The sequence below is a fragment of the Umbelopsis ramanniana genome, assembly GCF_025399195.1.
Source record: "Umbelopsis ramanniana AG unplaced genomic scaffold K450scaffold_3, whole genome shotgun sequence".
Classification (NCBI taxonomy): Eukaryota; Fungi; Mucoromycota; class Umbelopsidomycetes; order Umbelopsidales; family Umbelopsidaceae; genus Umbelopsis; species Umbelopsis ramanniana.
In genome coordinates, this window is record NW_026252089.1 from 397,353 (window position 1) to 414,496 (window position 17,144).

The 17,144-nt window shown below is 44.0% G+C and overlaps 9 protein-coding genes across 9 annotated transcripts; 4 read left to right on the forward strand and 5 right to left on the reverse strand.

Annotated features, from left to right (window-relative positions):
• The first annotated feature begins 5 nt into the window (after positions 1-5).
• Positions 6-1,169, forward strand: K450DRAFT_220631 (uncharacterized protein). The gene is made up of 6 exons (XM_051585585.1): positions 6-107; positions 170-185; positions 298-428; positions 493-613; positions 693-805; positions 870-1,169. Exons 1-6 carry the CDS (start codon positions 50-52, stop codon positions 1,043-1,045), a joined length of 615 nt encoding a protein of 204 aa, XP_051448930.1. The 5' UTR covers positions 6-49; the 3' UTR covers positions 1,046-1,169.
• Positions 1,169-3,684, reverse strand: K450DRAFT_220641 (uncharacterized protein). Its single transcript, XM_051585586.1, has 10 exons — positions 3,411-3,684; positions 3,175-3,286; positions 2,834-2,990; positions 2,685-2,752; positions 2,324-2,597; positions 2,028-2,258; positions 1,834-1,965; positions 1,675-1,762; positions 1,382-1,607; positions 1,169-1,306 (listed from the first exon to the last, which is right to left on the reverse strand). The coding sequence occupies exons 1-10, from the start codon at positions 3,429-3,431 to the stop codon at positions 1,293-1,295; spliced, it is 1,323 nt and encodes a 440-aa protein (XP_051448931.1). The 5' UTR covers positions 3,432-3,684; the 3' UTR covers positions 1,169-1,292.
• Positions 3,685-4,224: 540 nt separating this feature from the next.
• On the reverse strand, positions 4,225-4,723 carry K450DRAFT_220647 (uncharacterized protein). The gene has a single exon (XM_051585587.1). It carries the CDS (start codon positions 4,467-4,469, stop codon positions 4,245-4,247), a length of 225 nt encoding a protein of 74 aa, XP_051448932.1. The 5' UTR covers positions 4,470-4,723; the 3' UTR covers positions 4,225-4,244.
• Positions 4,288-5,016, forward strand: K450DRAFT_220654 (uncharacterized protein). Its single transcript, XM_051585588.1, has one exon. The coding sequence runs from the start codon at positions 4,585-4,587 to the stop codon at positions 4,897-4,899; it is 315 nt and encodes a 104-aa protein (XP_051448933.1). The 5' UTR covers positions 4,288-4,584; the 3' UTR covers positions 4,900-5,016.
• A 2,600-nt stretch (positions 5,017-7,616) lies between these two features.
• On the forward strand, positions 7,617-9,153 carry K450DRAFT_220659 (uncharacterized protein). The gene is made up of 3 exons (XM_051585589.1): positions 7,617-7,883; positions 7,961-8,439; positions 8,560-9,153. Exons 1-3 carry the CDS (start codon positions 7,813-7,815, stop codon positions 8,898-8,900), a joined length of 891 nt encoding a protein of 296 aa, XP_051448934.1. The 5' UTR covers positions 7,617-7,812; the 3' UTR covers positions 8,901-9,153.
• Positions 9,154-11,959, reverse strand: K450DRAFT_220664 (uncharacterized protein). The gene is made up of 9 exons (XM_051585590.1): positions 11,793-11,959; positions 11,392-11,729; positions 11,191-11,305; positions 10,862-11,122; positions 10,662-10,788; positions 10,364-10,596; positions 9,811-10,292; positions 9,679-9,733; positions 9,154-9,618 (listed from the first exon to the last, which is right to left on the reverse strand). The coding sequence occupies exons 1-9, from the start codon at positions 11,926-11,928 to the stop codon at positions 9,407-9,409; spliced, it is 1,959 nt and encodes a 652-aa protein (XP_051448935.1). The 5' UTR covers positions 11,929-11,959; the 3' UTR covers positions 9,154-9,406.
• A 149-nt stretch (positions 11,960-12,108) lies between these two features.
• K450DRAFT_220669 (uncharacterized protein) lies at positions 12,109-13,825 on the reverse strand. The gene has a single exon (XM_051585591.1). It carries the CDS (start codon positions 13,467-13,469, stop codon positions 12,234-12,236), a length of 1,236 nt encoding a protein of 411 aa, XP_051448936.1. The 5' UTR covers positions 13,470-13,825; the 3' UTR covers positions 12,109-12,233.
• A 2-nt stretch (positions 13,826-13,827) lies between these two features.
• Positions 13,828-15,221, reverse strand: K450DRAFT_64090 (uncharacterized protein). Its single transcript, XM_051593830.1, has 4 exons — positions 15,071-15,221; positions 14,709-14,992; positions 14,578-14,644; positions 13,828-14,512 (listed from the first exon to the last, which is right to left on the reverse strand). Exons 1-4 carry the CDS (start codon positions 15,166-15,168, stop codon positions 14,170-14,172), a joined length of 792 nt encoding a protein of 263 aa, XP_051448937.1. The 5' UTR covers positions 15,169-15,221; the 3' UTR covers positions 13,828-14,169.
• Positions 15,222-16,767: 1,546 nt separating this feature from the next.
• K450DRAFT_220672 (uncharacterized protein) lies at positions 16,768-17,104 on the forward strand. The gene has a single exon (XM_051585592.1). The coding sequence runs from the start codon at positions 16,780-16,782 to the stop codon at positions 17,017-17,019; it is 240 nt and encodes a 79-aa protein (XP_051448938.1). The 5' UTR covers positions 16,768-16,779; the 3' UTR covers positions 17,020-17,104.
• Positions 17,105-17,144: the final 40 nt, after the last annotated feature.

Below are 17,144 nucleotides of genomic sequence, written 5' to 3' on the forward strand. Positions count from 1 at the left end.
ATTACCTGCAAAGCTAGTCGGGACAGGCAGGACCTCTGCGTTTTTGATCATGGAAGGTTCCACCATTACTTTGGATGGATCGATCGGCCTGGTGGTGGAGTTTTTCAGTGAGTTGTACTGCATGCATTTATGCCATAAGGTGAATGCCATGGTTAACCTTTTACCATAGACTATAGCGTGAACAGGTAAATTCAACGCACGCGTCCCAACCGCTGTTGCCAGGTTGACGACGTAAATTCATAATTAACTTTCAATCCTTCGTCTCGACCTCGACGTTCTTTTTCCTCGCCGCTTTAGTATTCTGTTCCAAAGAGCCGTTTATCCTCCAGAAGACTTCACGGTCAAGAAGAAATATGGACTCAATATTTTGGTGACCATCAACGACGAGCTTCAGCTGTACATGAAGCAAGTGTGTAGCCAGCTGGAAGGTATGCAAGCTGCTCATTGGTTTTAGATCTCCCACAATCACTAATATCAATCGTCGTTTTTCAGCGTGGTTGACGCCAGGCAAGATTAGCAAATTGGTTCTAGTCATTAAAGATAAAGACACAGCAGAGGTCGTGGAGCGATGGCAGTTTGATATCCACGTACATGATAAATCAGATCAAGCCGGGTATGTGTTGACAATGCCATGAGCCGACTATGCCTGCCATCAGCTAGATCGATTATTAACCCTCATATTATGGATTTAGGGCAATGACGATGACCACCACTAAGTCGCCAGAAGAGATCTATAAAGAAATACAAGCTATCATGCGACAAATTACCGCCAGTGTCACATTCTTGCCGATCCTTGAAGATAAATGTAAGAGAGGAGCAGCAATATTGTGAGGGCAATAACTACCATGACTGACTTCCACAAATGACAGGTACATTTAATATCCTGGTGTATGCCGATGAAGATGTGCAAGTCCCAACCACATGGGAAGATAGCGATCCCAATCTTATTGCTGGTGGTGGAGAGCACGTCAAGCTGCGATCATTCGATACATCAATGCACAAAATAGACGCTCTGGTTGCCTATCGCGTTATGGACGATGCCTAACCGTTGTCCAACCAACACCTGTAGAGTATATATACACACGACACAACCAAGACAAACAGGCCATATGATGTAAAAAAACGAAAAGCGAATAATAAAACAGACACACAAACACATGGGACGACATGAGGGAGAACAAGATAAAAGAGTGGGAAGAAAAAGAAAAGAGTCGTTATCTCCACGAGCGAATCTACTGTATAACACACATTCATGCAGTTCTGTGTACTTCATTAATTTGAATAAACCCTATTTAACCTTCTTGACCTGTAGTAAACAAAAGGAAGGTTAGTAAAAACAACGCCAAATGTGTGGAGATACCAAATGAAATTGATACATTACCAAAGTCGTTCGTAAACTTGGTATGCTGTTCAATGTCTTGTTCATTGACAGTCGGTCGAGCAGTTTGGACAGCTCGAATGAAATCTTGCAACACCAGATCAGGTTCAAGCAGTTCATCCGCCTTGATATCCATCCAAGACATCTCTACTGCGTCAGGGTCACCTGGCGAGCATGGGGTCCAATGAGGAGTATTCTCGTTGGGATCGGCTCTTGAGGGAGCAAGAAGCTATAAGCAAGCAAAATGTCAGCGGATTGTCATGTCACCTATAACGTTATCCTCTTCGTGGACTTACGCGCTTGAAATGTGTAGCGGTTTGCACCTTACGAACAGGTTGCATCAATGCATCACGGACAACGACAGCAATATCGGAACCAGAATAACTAGACAAACAAACCAATATCAATATAAATATAAATACATGCCAATAACCCACTCTACCTCCTGTACTTACCCATCTGTTCGGTCACCAAGATACTTGTAGTCATTTGCCGTTAAGGTACATGGCGTAGTACCAACGTTTAACTCAAACATTTTGGAGCGTGCGTGTGCTTCAGGTAATGGGATATATATACGTTTCTCGAATCTGAGCAGATGATGGATATAAGTAAATGGGAGTAACAAAATGGTTTATAGATATGGACTAACCTTCGTCTTATAGCGCTATCAAGCTGCCAGGGTATGTTGGATGCACCTAGGACTAGAACACCGTCGGTTTCATTTCCAACGCCATTCATTTGCACAAGGAATTCAGTCTTGATTCTTCGTGACGCTTCTGACTCGCCTTCTCCTCGTGTACCACAGAGTGAATCAACTTCGTCAATGAAAATAATGGCTGGTTTGTTTTCGCGAGCCATTTTGAACAATTGTTTGACAAGTCTGAGTAGAACGTGTTTAAGCTGATACAATTCATCGGTGGCTGGAACATAAAATGTTTCACTAACCTTTCACTCTCGCCCATCCATTTCGATACCAGATCAGAAGAGGATACAGAAAAGAAAGTACTGTCGGCTTCGGTGGCGACAGCCTTTGCCAAGTACGATTTACCCGTTCCGGGAGGTCCGTACAAGAGAATACCTCTCCAAGGTACACGTTTTCCAGTAAATAGATGAGGGAACTTAATGGGTAAGATGACAGCTTCCTTGAGAGCTTCTTTTGCTCCATCCAAACCAGCCACGTCTTCCCAGCGCACATTTGGTTTTTCCGACAAAATGGCACCTAAAGGGTAGGGAAACCATTGGTTAACCATGTTGAGAATGGAAAAAAAAAAAAAAACCAAATTTTGGTTTCAATCAATTATCATACCAGTCAAACCAGCACGCAGTTTCTTCAAATCGGCATCATCCTCATCCTCATCGCCTCCCTTTTTACCACTACTGCAAGGAAAAACAAAATAGGGTTCAGATAAGCAGATTGGTACATGTTGAAGATGTTTCTTTAAAAAATAGGTATACCTTTTGGTGGGGCTTCTGTCTCCTCCATTGGCACGCATAGGTTTCTTCTCCTTTTCTTCACCTTGCTTTCGGATAGCCTCCTTCAGTAGCTCAGCACGTTGCAAGTATTCAAAGAACCTCTTCTTCACAGTTTCTTTTGCCCTTGGGTTCTTTTCATCTTTAAAATGACCAATTGCATCAACAAAAAGCACTTTGTGTCCAATGTGGCAGCGCATACGTCTCTCATTGCGGCAAGCATGGGTCTGATGCTTTCCAGAATCCGACGCATTTCTGCGTCACTTTCCCGTTTGGTACCCCATGACGACGGACATGAACTCGATCCTCAGACAGATAGTACTTACATTTCAGGGCCAGTTGAAAGTGCTCAAGGGCACTGTGGTAGAGCTCGACGGCCTCAGGGTAATTCTGATTCTGATCGGCTTCCGTAGCAAGCTTGACGATTTCGAATCCTTTCTGTTATTGTAAGTTTACAGGAACGAGTACAGATAACAAGTCGTTAGTGACTCTCCATGGTATCTCTAAACACTATGATAAACTGAGCTTGGGCGGCCCTGAGGTGTGACGTAAAAACTCTTACCTCCCGGAAGTTGTTAGACATGCGATGAATGAATGAAGCTCAAAGCGGAGCCTGGTTGGGAGGAACCTGTGAGGAGGGGACGTTTCAAACACCGACCCTATGGGACACCTACGTCATTTCTCTGTTGGATTTCACAGATGCAATTCAAGAGTATGGGGCATTTTTGACGTGGTCGTGTTCTGGTGGCGGCTACCAACACGCGCTATTCTCTCACCCGCGTTAAAAAAATAAATATGAACGACTTTTTGCTTCATACCATATATTTTTACATTTGTATTTATCCAAATAAACGCAAGTTGCAACATCCTGCTTTCAGCAATATCATCACAACCTCTGACGCCATTGGCCGACACTGTCAATAGCGGACGATGAACTTGGGGCCCTTGGAATGGGAAGCGGGCGGGGATCGAGAATGAACTGCAAAGTGGCAAAAATGGCGCGCAATCGTATTTTTAGAGTAGTCCCGCTCCCTTCGCTTGTGACTACCAAACTGCTAGGAAGGCAGTGGCCATGAAACAAAAGCCTTCGTTGGACAACAGGTAAAACCATATCCGGACAGTGTGGATTCAACACAAACATTGCCGGAAAATCAACGATGCTTTGGTTTTTGTGTGAAAGCGAGGACAGCGGAACCAAACGATCTCGAAGGTTCTAATCTGTATTCTAGCGAAATCCAAGCGATGATGAAATGCTCGTGGGTGGAGTGCCATTAGCAGTATGGCTTCTAATCACTACGGGGGAATTGTGGCTCTAACTTGGCCATCTTACTGAATAAGGCAATGGCGGTCACAGCTGTTCAATCTCTGGCTTGGCAATCCTAGTGGAAAAGGAGGTTCAAATAGTTAAATTGCTTGGGCATCTGAAACAAATCAACTCACTTCTCCTTGGGAAATTATTAGGATGGCTTCTACGGTTTGGTTTCATAGAAAAGCGATGTGGCTGGAAACGGAGACCGAGGCAAAATATGGAGGTGGAAGAACGTGTTACAAGCAGTGGATATAGGAAGGCTGAAGGTGTAGTACCACCAAAATTTGCCAAATGCAGCAATAATGCATACATCCAATGACATAAGGTTCTATCGGCGTGGGCACCCACTCCCAACCCTTTGTTCAAAGTATAAAAGCCCGGCCATTCTGCACTTCATTTTATCCTCATCAATCACATTATATCAAACATGGGTCTTTTCGATACTTTCTCTCAACACCACGACGAAGTCTACAACACTGAAGGTCACAAGTCTAGCTGGAGCCACGAACTTATTGGTGGAGCCGCTGGTTTCGCTGCCATGAAGGCCTATGAAGCCAAGGAGGCCAGAGAAGGCAAGCCCCAGAGCCATGCTTTCGCCAAGGAGCTCATTGCTGGTATTGCTGCCGCTGAAGCTGACAAGCTCTTCGAGACCAAGGGTCTTAACTTCATTGACCGCGAGAAGGCCAAGCACGAAGCCAAGAACAATGCTATCAAGATGTACGAGGAGAAGTACGAGCAGTAAATTTACCCACCATACCACTGCTGTCCGTCCTAGCTATTCTCACTGTAAAATAGTTGTGAATATTATTCCATATCAAATATAAAAGGACACGATCTTTTTTGTAAAATTCAGACCAACGAGTGTGTGTGTGTGTTTATGAGTTTGGGTACGCGTCTTGATCCCCAAGAAAGACGTATGTCATGTGGCGGAGGAACGGCTAAAGGATTACAGATAAGTTGTGCTGATCCCCCTTAGTGTTTTTCACTGCCCTGGGACTCTGTACTCCGTAACCCCATATCATAAAATGGACCGAGAAAGAGAGCTTCGTCATGAAGGCTCCTCTCCTATGCTCTTGCGTCATGTTTCTGATCTTCACCAGTAAGCATCTCCAGTTTTTCAAACCCGTAACAAACAAATCGTAAGTCCTTCATCATTTTAACCAAATCATTGGCGAGCCCATAAACTAGTTCCTTGACTATGTTTCATGTTCTTCAGCACACTATGTCCGCCGATATGACGTTTTGGAATGATATAGGTCGTTGGAGTCATTCGAAAGGCAAGCCATAGGATAGAATGTATGCCCTGACGTTCACCTACTACTGCGGTCGTTGAGACATAGGTCTGCAATGAATACCTGTTAAAATGATCAGAAACCTCATGGCAAAGTATGTTTGGAAACAGATTATTCCCAGAATTTGCTCTGTGGTTTGAGACGATTTCCCCTTATTACTCTGCGACCCAAGTAATTTACTCTCCGACTTGCTGCCTCAGCAAATGTAACGGCGTTAAAATCCAACGTGATAGATATGGGATGATGACTCGAAACGGCCAAACGCTGGTAGTGTTAAGAGCGGAGGGGGCTATTGAAGATTTCATAGCGGTAGTCCCATGTCTAGTTGCGAATAACATGAAGGTGATAGTGATCTTTCAAAATGTCTATTGTATTCTTTAGCTGTCCGACCCTCCGAGTCTGTGCACATTACCGGCGTAACAGTGAGGTTGCTTGCTTCAGCAGGAGTTTGCTAGACGACTGAGATGTACAGTCTCCATCATTCGAATCCTGATCCACCCTGGTTCCAGATATCAGAAAGCCTGCACAGCTTCGCCTGTACGACATCTAATATCGCTCTATGCAAACATGAATAGACAGCCTCAATGCGATCAATGTGGAAGGCAGAAATAAGGAGGATGTTACGGTGACAAACCCTTTTTTGCACTGGCGGTGGAAATAGTTTTCAAGGGTAATAAACTGGGTGAAGCATCCAATAACGCTGGTCCACTGATATCACAGACCAAGAAATCAAACCAACACAAATGCAGTTAAAAAATGCGGGAAATACTTTGTTTGTGCTTTATTTGAGAAGTACAAGCATACGTGACACCATGGTTCAGTTAAGCACCGTCGCATCCTTCACTCGCGTAGACAGTCTTGGAGAAGTCTCCCTTTTTCACCAAACTGTCCTCATTCTCCCATTGCGCCTCTACTAGCGCTGCTCCTTTCTGCTTAAAAGGCATGCTTACTGCCACATGTGTGATTATGCTAACCGAAGCTTGGCGTAAACTGTTCCTTGCCCTGGAAAGCTTAACGTTTCTAAACTACCGACGCAAAAAGCTGGTTTTGCAGCAGGCTATTTTTGCCACTGTCTTATGAGAATTATCAATGTCGTCAAGCTCTTCAAGTCCGGCTTCTTAGATAGACCTTTACTATAACAATAAATTTTAAATGGAATCAAATACATTTCAAATGCAGGAGTGTGGTCATCATTTCCTAATGGGTTTCTTTGTACTTGCCTGTCGTTTGCTGATCCGACGCATCTTAAGCGTTCCAAACCAGGTTGCTCGAGCATGTCCTTTCCATGAATCAAAATGATGGGATCTTAACCAACACTGTAGTTTTATGTAGTATTTCATAATAAAAGATAGTTCCATTATCTTGGTTAATTCGTACCAAGAACCGCCAACCAGCCTAAAAAGGGATTTGTCACCCCATGTGTAATTGTTTTCATAGTCATGTCTCCAACCAACCGTTAAGGATTTTTGGTGCGCTTGTTACGATAAGAACAAAGACGCAAACTTGGTGAACTTCACTTCCACGCATGGACCTCCTTAGCCATGAAATGCAATATCTGGTTTATCACTCGAACTTGTTCTCCTGATTTTTCCGGGAGAACCTTTTATGGGTGTCAGATCGACTGCCAATGAGCCTTCACTGACCTCACTTGACCAGTCCTGCCTTGCCCTGCGTTTGCCTTCTCTGTGCATTTCCAAGCCTCGTCTCGAATTGCAATTTGTATGGCTCCCCTTTGCATGCAGCTGGTGGTGTCTTTCAATGGCTTGGCGCCAAAAGTTGTCAAGGTAACTTCTTGTGCCCTGAGTACATGCGGATGACATGGCGCTTCAGTAGTGGTGGCGGGCGGAGTTAGACCTGCTTTTGAAAAATAATGCAGTGAAAGTGAAATTTATGAGTCTCCTGGCTATTTTGGAAGAGAAAACAAGCTTGTAAAAAAAGGGATGATACGGAGACGTTTCTCATGGATGATCCATACTCGATGACACCGAATTCTATCCAGGAGTTGTTTCCTGACCCCGAGAAATAATAGTGCAAACGCCCATATTTTGGGATCGAATGAAAGTTGAGTGTTTTTATAATACCATTTGTGCAATGGTGCTACAACGCCAGCAGGCTAGAAATTCTCCAGGTGCCTCCGCCCAACTATTCTCCTTCTCTTTCTTCCCTCTTACACTTTCTTTACCATCGTAGTAAAGACATAGGGCGCACTACTCGCTTGGGTCAAAAGCAGGCATCTCGCATCATAAAAACAAAGAAAATCGTAAAAAAAGAGACTTTACAACAGGGAACAAAAACATCCAGCTTGATTATCCCTCTCAACTTACCCCCCACAACACCCTTCTAAAAAACTTTAAAAAAAGAAGATGCCTGCCCCCATCGAAGTGTCTTATAGCCGACGTCTAAGCTATGTCAAATACAACGATTTGAACTTGGAGTAAGTCTCACTATCTTGACAGGGCCATTGACCTCATCGGTCTTTTTAGACTAACCTCCCCCCCCCTTTCCCCCCAGTTTGCAGACAAGTTCTTTTGGACGAGAAGATGGCTTGGATAACTTTCCGTCACAAGACCTCGAGACAACATTCTGTCGAAATTTCTCATGCTGTGGTTTAGTTTTACAAGACTTACATGACCTTCTTCAGCATTATGAAGAATCGCATGTTCGATTTGAAGATGATGATAGCTCAGCCTTGTACTCAGATTCATGGTCCAACTCCGACTCGAGTGCTCCCAATAGTCCACAGCTGTTGAGTCGTCAACTTTCCATGGAAGCTGTCAAGAAGCGAGATGCAGATGACCTTACATCGGATGATGACATGGCTGCATTTGATACCTCTGTACTGCGGAACAACGATGAAGTGGTTGCTCAACTTTCGCCTTCCAAAAAGCTCAAACTGTCCATCCCTACTTCTTCGTTCGCCGACGTGCCCACTGTGGCCTTATCGGACGAAGATTTTCTTGCTCAAGCCAATGCCTTGTTTGCTTCTGCTGGTATGTTGTCAACGATTTAAAAAAAGTGGCTGGCCCGGGCATATCAAATATAATCTATGTGCCATTTTTGGGAAAAAAAGGTCCTGGCGTTCACATGCTAATATTTATAACACTTTTTAGCCAATCAATCAAATATTGATAAACCATACAAGTGCCCAGTTCAAGGATGTGATAAGGCTTACAAGAACCCAAATGGTCTCAAGTACCATAATCAACATGGTCATTGTAATGTTATCACTGAAGAGAGTGAGCAGCTGAGCTCCAAGCCCTATCAGTGTACCATCGGTGAATGTGGCAAGCGATACAAAAATCTGAATGGTTTGAAGTATCATATTGAACATTCCCATATGGCAGCTCTGAACAGTACGCTTGCTGCCGCAGCAGCTGTTAGCTTTGGCCCATCTCCTCTCATCACTCCAGAGACTTCTCCCCTCATGTCTTCTCTGTCTTCCATGAACTGAGTTTCATATCCGTATATCATTATTGCTTGGCTCCCACAGCAAGGTTTTTTTTTTCTATCTACCGTATTTTTTCTTTTATTCCCTCTCCCCCCATTTCTACTTCGTCGATATGTACATTTCATTTCATTCATACTCATCCGCTTATCCCATCCGACCGACCCGAAAAGTCCCCCAACCAGACATAGTTACTTCGCTCCTACTTTTCATCAACTTCTCCGCGTCCCCTCCCCCCCCCAAAAGCATGGACTAGCCCCACCCGCTGGCGAGCAAGGCAGTCGCGTCATTTTCAGCATTCCACGTCAAAAGCAATCCATTAGCCCATCCAAAAAAGTACCCGAAAATGTTACAGCTAAGACTGACATTCTGCAACCAAAACGCGCAAAAATCTCCAAAAAGATATTGAAAAAAGTAGTATTTCGTTATTTCCATACAGTAATAAATTCACAAAAGTACATTTCCTCTATTTTGTCCAATGTGAGAGAGCCTCCACCAAGATTCATTCATGTCTATTTGGTCTTCTTCGTTTCCTTGACTTCTCCCTCTTTGGCCTTTTCAACCTCTTCAGGTGCAACACCCACTTGGCCGTATTCATTGGCACGAGTGGGGTCGACCTTGTACGCCCAGCGTTGGTACAAGTAGACGAAGAAAACAACGTCGTCTCTCAAGCAAGCAAGTCTATGAAGTGTGGGCATCTTGATACAGAAAGCAAACAAGTCATCTGTGGGGGGGTAAGAATGAGTGATAGGAAGCTAGCCAGTTGGCATTGAACAAGGCTTACCGATAAAAGTGTTGAGTGACTTGTACATGAGAGTCTTCCATGGCATATGTGCGATCTTTGAGAAAACCGGTTCAATGTTAATTTTAAAAAAATCCATAACCCCCTTTCTCGCAGTTAAGGATAACAACTTACACTTTTCAACTTGTAGTTGATGAACAACTGAGGAGTCATGGTGATAAAACCAAACATGTAAACAAAACCGACCAAGGTCTTGAGGACGTATGAGTACCAGCTCTTGTGTTCATCATAGTACAACGAGTAAAGGGCGTAACCAGCAAGCAGAGGATAGGCGATCCAGCTGAGATAACGGTATGCCATTTCATCGTATTTCTTGGTCTCGCTCTCTTGCTCAGAAATCTCTTGAGCATCGGCTTGCAAGCGAATGCGAGGAATCATGGAACCAGGGATACGGTACACCTCATACTTGAGAGCCTTGAACACCTTCCAGACTTCAATCAGCAATCCAAAACCTTGTCCTATCAAAATCATCCACGATGTTTCCTGGTTGTTGTCCATGAGATAAAGGAAAATGACGATTTGGAAAAAGATGTTGACGACGATAGTTCGGACAGAGACACCGGCGCTATCCTGCTTTTGTCTCCAGAAAGAAATGTCTGCAAGAAAAACGGTGGGTGGTGATGAGTGCCTATCAGGACTATCTTTCACATTGTGTTGGTCCACTTACCACTCTTGAACGCCAAGAATTCGAAAAGACTGTGCAAAAGACTGACAAAGATAGTGGTTCCGAGCAAGATGGGATTGGTTTCAAGGAACATGCGCTTCATTTCGTCCATCTCAGAGGCAGTGCTTCCGCCCATAGGTCCAGATGTTTGCTTGTCCATGGCGTCCTCCAATACGGAGTAAAGTTGGAATTTAACCATGGAAATAGGTGCAAACTGGATGATAAGAGGCAAAGTGCTAATATAAACACAATAATCAGTCCAAACACAGGTTCAAAGAGTGCCTATAAACTGGTGCCATACCTGACTGACTCATTCACAGGGTAGGCATATTCGCGGAGGGACCAGAAGTCATTGGGGAAGATAGTAGGGCGGAAGAAACCAAATTTACCAGTCTTATCCAAGGCGTTATCGGCATCCAATTGGAAATCTAAAACAAACGTTTGTTGTTATTGAAAATGCTCAATAAACTGACCATCCATTTACTCGCTTTTCCCACTTACATTTCCACATTTGTGGGCTGACACTTCGCTTGGGAACGACGGTTTTAGCATCGCTAAGAACGGTAATGGTAACGTTGGGGTACCAGTAAGCAACCATAGGAGCTTTTCGGGTCCAGTTTCCAAGCAAACCGCCCATTCCAGCTTGCTGTTCAGTCTCATCGTAATGAACTGGCTCCTGTACCTCTTCTTCCTCTACAGCTCCTCCCTTAAGCAGATTCTTTTGCTTAATGATTGATTTCTTGGGATAGAACTTGGTCAAGGCTAATGCGAAAAATTAACAATAAGAACACAATCACACATCCATTTATCTCTGATAAGCTCTCACTTACTATGGCGATAGTACACAACACGGTTTTGAATGTAGTCGGGGTGATTGGGGTCGATGGGAGCGTCGTGATGTCTCAAGAAGATATGAGCGTAAACAGTTCCGTTGTTCTGAATAGTCTAATGGTACACGAACAGCCATTCCACAACACCAAATTAATCTGTGTACGCGTACATAATTCAAGCCGTGAAGCCTTAAAACTTACCTCGGTAGCAGGAATCTCAACCATTTGTTCACGCTTGTCATCATAGTCACCCCAAGAGATGTTCTCAGCGTTCCAAATAGGTTTAGCGTTGTAGTCGGTGAAATAAGCATTTTCAGAAGTGTAGACGGTAAGATCCATATGAAGACCAGCAGTCCACAAAGGTATAAACGTTTCAGGTAGATCGGCCACGCTAAGGTGAGCGGGAGTGGGGTTGTAAAAGACACCGTTGGGAAGGATAGGGAAGTAATCGGTCGCAACGGCCGCCTGTTGCTGTTCGAATGATGCGGAATTAGGAGAAGGCACATTGGGTTGAGCCTCCTTGGCCGGCTGTTGTTGAGCTGATTCACAGATGGGTTTAGCACTTTGAAGCGATCCTTATGTCTATCATACGTATTACTTACCACCGCCTCCAAACAAGTACCTTGAGACCATCCACATGGCTACCATTTGGAAGATGGTGCCGCCATACTTTTCGAAGAAGGATCGGTTATCTTCCCGTTGCTGGTTATCACCTGTAGCTCTAGTGGCTTCGGGCATTGTGGCAAGATGGATTCAACTAGAAGAACGGACACACTGCACAATAACTGACAGCTCATTGGTGAAACCAAACCTTGAATTGTGTGCACGAAAATGCTGGGACTGAATGTAGGGTCACAAAATCCAATATCTTCTTGGATCGAAAGCATCACTACTCTGTTCTGAATACGTTTTGCATGACTGACAAGTACATGGAAGAAGTCAATTTTCTTTTTATTCATTATTTTAAATTCTTATTTCTTCAAAGGAAGCCGCACGAAAACAAATGATCCAGATGATCAATTTTCTCACTTCTCATGGGAAATTTAACGCCTATCACGACTACGTTGACGTCTCGAATGACGATCACTACTGCGGTGACGGTGACGACTATCTCTGTCTCTTGAATCCCGATGTCGGCTTCGAGAGCTGCGTGATCTACTAGATGATCGTTCTCTGCTTCGTCTTTTACTGTCGTGTTCTTTTCTATCACGGTCCGAGGGAGCTGGAGCGGGTTCCTCGTCGAAAATAATCTCGTCCAACACACTTTCTACCACACTGTCTACTGGTTGTGCAACATCGTCTGTGTGTCGGGGCCCTGTGGGGGTTGGTGATCGCTTCTTGGAAGGGGAACGGGATCGCCTTTGTGAGACCGATCTTGAACGTCTTTCAGATGGGGATGGTGAACGTCTTCTAGATCTTGATCGTCTTTTCGATGAAGAGCGGTGAGTGTCGCGATCATGGTGACTATGCTTACTAGAGCTTCGGGAGTGATGTCGCTCTGAATAATGATGTCGATCATCCGATTCATGGCGTCTAGGAGATCGAGAACGACTGCTGTGCCGATTTCGAGACGATCGACGATCATGGCTTGAGGGCTTTTCATGTCGGTCCCGGTCAGCGCGGGGTCCAGTTGGTATATCCTCTATAGTGTTGTTGCCAGCTTTTTCTTCTTTATGCTCAGCTGTGCTAACTACATCTTGTCTTGTCGGTGTTGAAGGACTATTGTGGTTAGCTCCTTCGACACGTCGCGGTGGAGGTGGACCAGACGGTTTTGCTCCTCCTCGACCTCCTCCTCGGCCACCCCGTCCGCTAAATCCTCCACGACCAGCGCCAAGGTTCATATTTCCAGGGAATCCAAACATCTCCGGTGGAGGGAACGGCGGTGGAAATCCACCAGGTCCAGGAAAGAAGCCGGGGAACCCGCCGGGTGGAGGCATTCCCATACCCATCATGCCTGCCATCATGGCTGGATTCATTCCAGGTGGCATGCCCATCATGTTGGGAGGCATTCCCATCATACCCATCCAGCCCATATCGCCGCCACCTCCGTTGAAAAATTCGTTTTGTTCCATCATGCCTTGTTGTTGAGAAAAGTCGTTGTCGCCGTCATCTTGCTTATTATATGGTTTGTTTTTTTGTACACGTTCTTCAGACTGGAAAACTTGAATAGGCATGCCGGATGTCGGATACTGTCGAGTAGGTTGAGCATTTCGTTTCGGCGGGGACTGGATAAAATGAGGATACTTAAGGAAAAGTGGTCTTGACATTGCAGTAAACATCCACTGTAACTTACTTGAGGAACTTCGCTTGAAGCCTGGTTGTCATTTCTAGGTTTATTTTCAGTGCTGTCGGTTTCTACAGGAGTTGCTGGTTCCTCTATGATTGCACTGATGGGCTCTTGTGTCGGTGGAAGTTCGAGCGGTTGGTCATCTGGGTCGCCATGCTCATCCTTATACTTTTGAATGGAGTTTCTCAATGATTTGTTGGGAATAAGCCTGTTAGCATCGACGTCAGTGCTACCACATGAAGGGCAGTTCGGATTGCTTGCTAATGCCGCCTTGATACCTATGTGTAGTAATGAATTTTTTGTATGTTCAGAAAGATGATGAGCAATGCATTGAATGATTTATCACAGATGGCCCAAAAAAAAAAAAATAGGAAAAGAGAGGAACGGTAAAGAAAGCATAAACTTTGCAATATCCATATAAAGTAGATATGCAAAGATTATCATTTAAAAGCAAGTAAGTCGCATAAAAGATGTGGTCTCTATAGCAGTGCAATGTAGTGTACAAACGCTATGTTCCGCGCACAATTTGTCTGTGCCCCTTGGTTAGTGACATTTGGTTAACTCTGGTTTGTGAGTATCGTTCGGTAAAGACAAACAAACTTTCATCCAACGGCAGAGCATCCTTGGATGACATAACCTGTAATAAGTAATGAAGTACCCTTTGGGTTTTTCACGAGATTTTTTTCTCCTCCTCACCCACCATCACCCAAGTAACCTGCTATACGTGTACTGTGGTTTATCCTCGATGACCGTGAGAAAATGTCGCGTAGGAGAAAGTCAAGTATAGAGACAAATAATATGCTATAGGACCACATCTTTTGCGAAAAACGAAGAGAAAATAGAATAAAAAGAAGCGAAGAATCATCATGATAATACGTACATTCTCTACAAAAAGACTTGCCACAGCATGGCACCAACACCGCATCCTTCATCAACTTGTTATCGATCCTGCAGAGAAGTTCTAGTGGAACTCTGCTCACTTGTGAAGGCATGATGGCAGTTGCTTGCATTTGCTGAACGCCATTCGCAGGTGTGCTATCGAAGATGGTCAGCATACGCAGTTTTCCTATACGTATACTATGGATGAAAATAACACTTACGATCCGTTATTGGTTGCTCGCACATGCACTCCTTTTGGTACATTAGGGCAATAGTATATCCAGTGTCCTGTGTAAACATTCGTTAGCTCAACCGTGTTTACGTTGCATACGATGGAGAAAGCTGCACATACCCGGCTGGTTGCATTTGTAGCAAACATAACCTGCAGGAGGTAACTGTGATTCTGGTGGAAGTTGTCCAGGTTGTCTCATCCCAGGCTGCATGTTTTGGTTTCGAGACATTTGTTGCTGCTGCTGTTGTTGTTGCATCATGAACTGCTGCATCTGCATTTGTTGCTGGTATGACATCATGTTGGGACCATTCATTGCCATCATGGGGTTAAACATGTCTGGCGCCCCCATTCCATGATTCATATTGGACATTCCTGTCATTTGATTGTTACGTGGTGGGGGTGATCTGTGTTGCAAATAATGATCAGAGGAGGTGACCTACGCATGGTAGTTTTGCAAATGGATCAAGGATTCTATAACTTACGATTGCTGGAATTGATCTCGTGTAGGTGACCATGAGTCGTTCTGCTGAAGTATAGCCTGGATTCTCTCATCCTCAGTACGGTTGTCTTCTTCAGCCATTGGTCAAAAAAGAAATGAAAGGATCAATGTGACGGGAAGCGATTCTTTTTCTTCACCGCAGCTGTCAGAGATTTGAAGGCACACCAACGTCACCAAAACCCAAATTTTTTCATCCTGCAAATTTGGACTCACCCGCCTGTCCTCTCACCACTTTTACCGTGTTGGCCGAATCCCATTTATTTTCGCGCTACTTAACCATAGAACATAAGTATAATAGGCAAATATGTACATGTATATGTTTACCTATGTACTATCTGTATGAACCATATTTAAATAGATAGCGTAGCATAGATCTGAATACTTTGAATGAACTCAGGTGGCAATCTTTTCACTCCGGTTTTCTGGAGACAGGTGCATATGCGTCTTGATTGCATTCACTTGAAACGTGAAAACTAAAATTAAGGAACGTACGATGGATAATTCCAATCATGTGTCATTAAAAGCTGAGCAAGTTGATATTTTGATTTAAACCAAAGAATGTAAGTTGCAATGAAAAGCCCTGAGAACCCCAGTCTATTTTCATTTCGCATCTTCTTCTCTTATACTGACACTTGCTGTAAAGAATTTTCTTCTTCAGCAAAAATCTTGAAACTGACAGTTCGACATATCGGATTTTAATCCCGTTCAAATGGAGAACCGGGCTGTCCTCAATCTAATTGCATGCCTTGTCTTAATATTAAGTACGTCGGTGTTCATATTCCAGCTTGTCCAGATAGGATTGTACAATGATTACGCAAAGAAGGTACCAGCATTGTTATTTGTCGTTAACAATCGAGGTTTCGTGCCACTCATTTCCTTTCCTTTCTTCGCATCATAGGCGGCAATACCAGGATTCATACAAAGTGGTTATAAACCGGTACGTGCATGAAATAGATATCGTGATTGGCTTCTGTTGCCACACGCTGTAATCCTAACGAAAGTTCGCCTTTATCACCATTTAGTATTTTGTTTGGATTGCTACCTTTTGTATATCGTTCGTGAGCAGTGTCCTCGTCGGCCTTGCTTGTTGGTGCTGCTATTGTGGATGTTCCACCAAGTTCGTCATTCAGTCGACGAGACTGTTAAGTGGCATCAATTCCATGATGACTACTGCTGCACTCCTGTATGTCACATTAACAAGTGGAACAGAGCCCTATTCGGCAGGATTGGTGGACTTTACAAGACCTGCAAAAGGATACATTTCATACTGTTCTATGCTCAATCAAGAGAATGACAAGTATTACCCAGCATTATATCATAGGTAAAAGTCTTAACATATCATGCTAAGAATAGAGTAAAATGCAAGTTAACTAAAGTGTACATTGCCTAACTAAAAGGTGTTGGGTTTACAACCTGACATGGATCGGCAATATTGCCTTGGCAGCATCCTGGATAGTACTTTTGATAGTGGGAATGCTCAACACCGAACGGTCCCATCGACACAGCCCTACAAATGATTATGTTGCCAAATTCGAGCAGCATAATGAACACTTGGTCAACACCCAAAGAAGCTATCCATTGAGTAACAATAGCAGCTATAACCGACCACGGAAGTACTCTGAACAGTCATTCGCGACGCATAGTCGTGCTGGATCTATGCAAGCCTTAATGGAAAGACAGGGCCAGCAGACAATGCACCAGGCAGCACCGCCCCTCGTGAATTACGACTCAACAGTAAAAGATTTGAGTGACGTGGAAAATGAAGTCGATACACTTCTTCCTCCTATGCCGGAGCAGCCATACCATTCACATCCGGATTATTTTTCCACAACACTTCCGATACGTCCTCCTTCAACTCGCACACGGTCAATTCCTCTCACCATGACCACCATTCAAGAGCAACCTTACAGTCAAAAGTACCAAACTGCTTAAACATTGAAGTTGTTATCATGTACAATTATTTTCCCTGGCCGCAATACCGCTTGTACAATCACAATCTTGGTCCTCCAAACGCGACCTTTTTGACTTTCGACTAGAAAAAAAAATACCAATACATT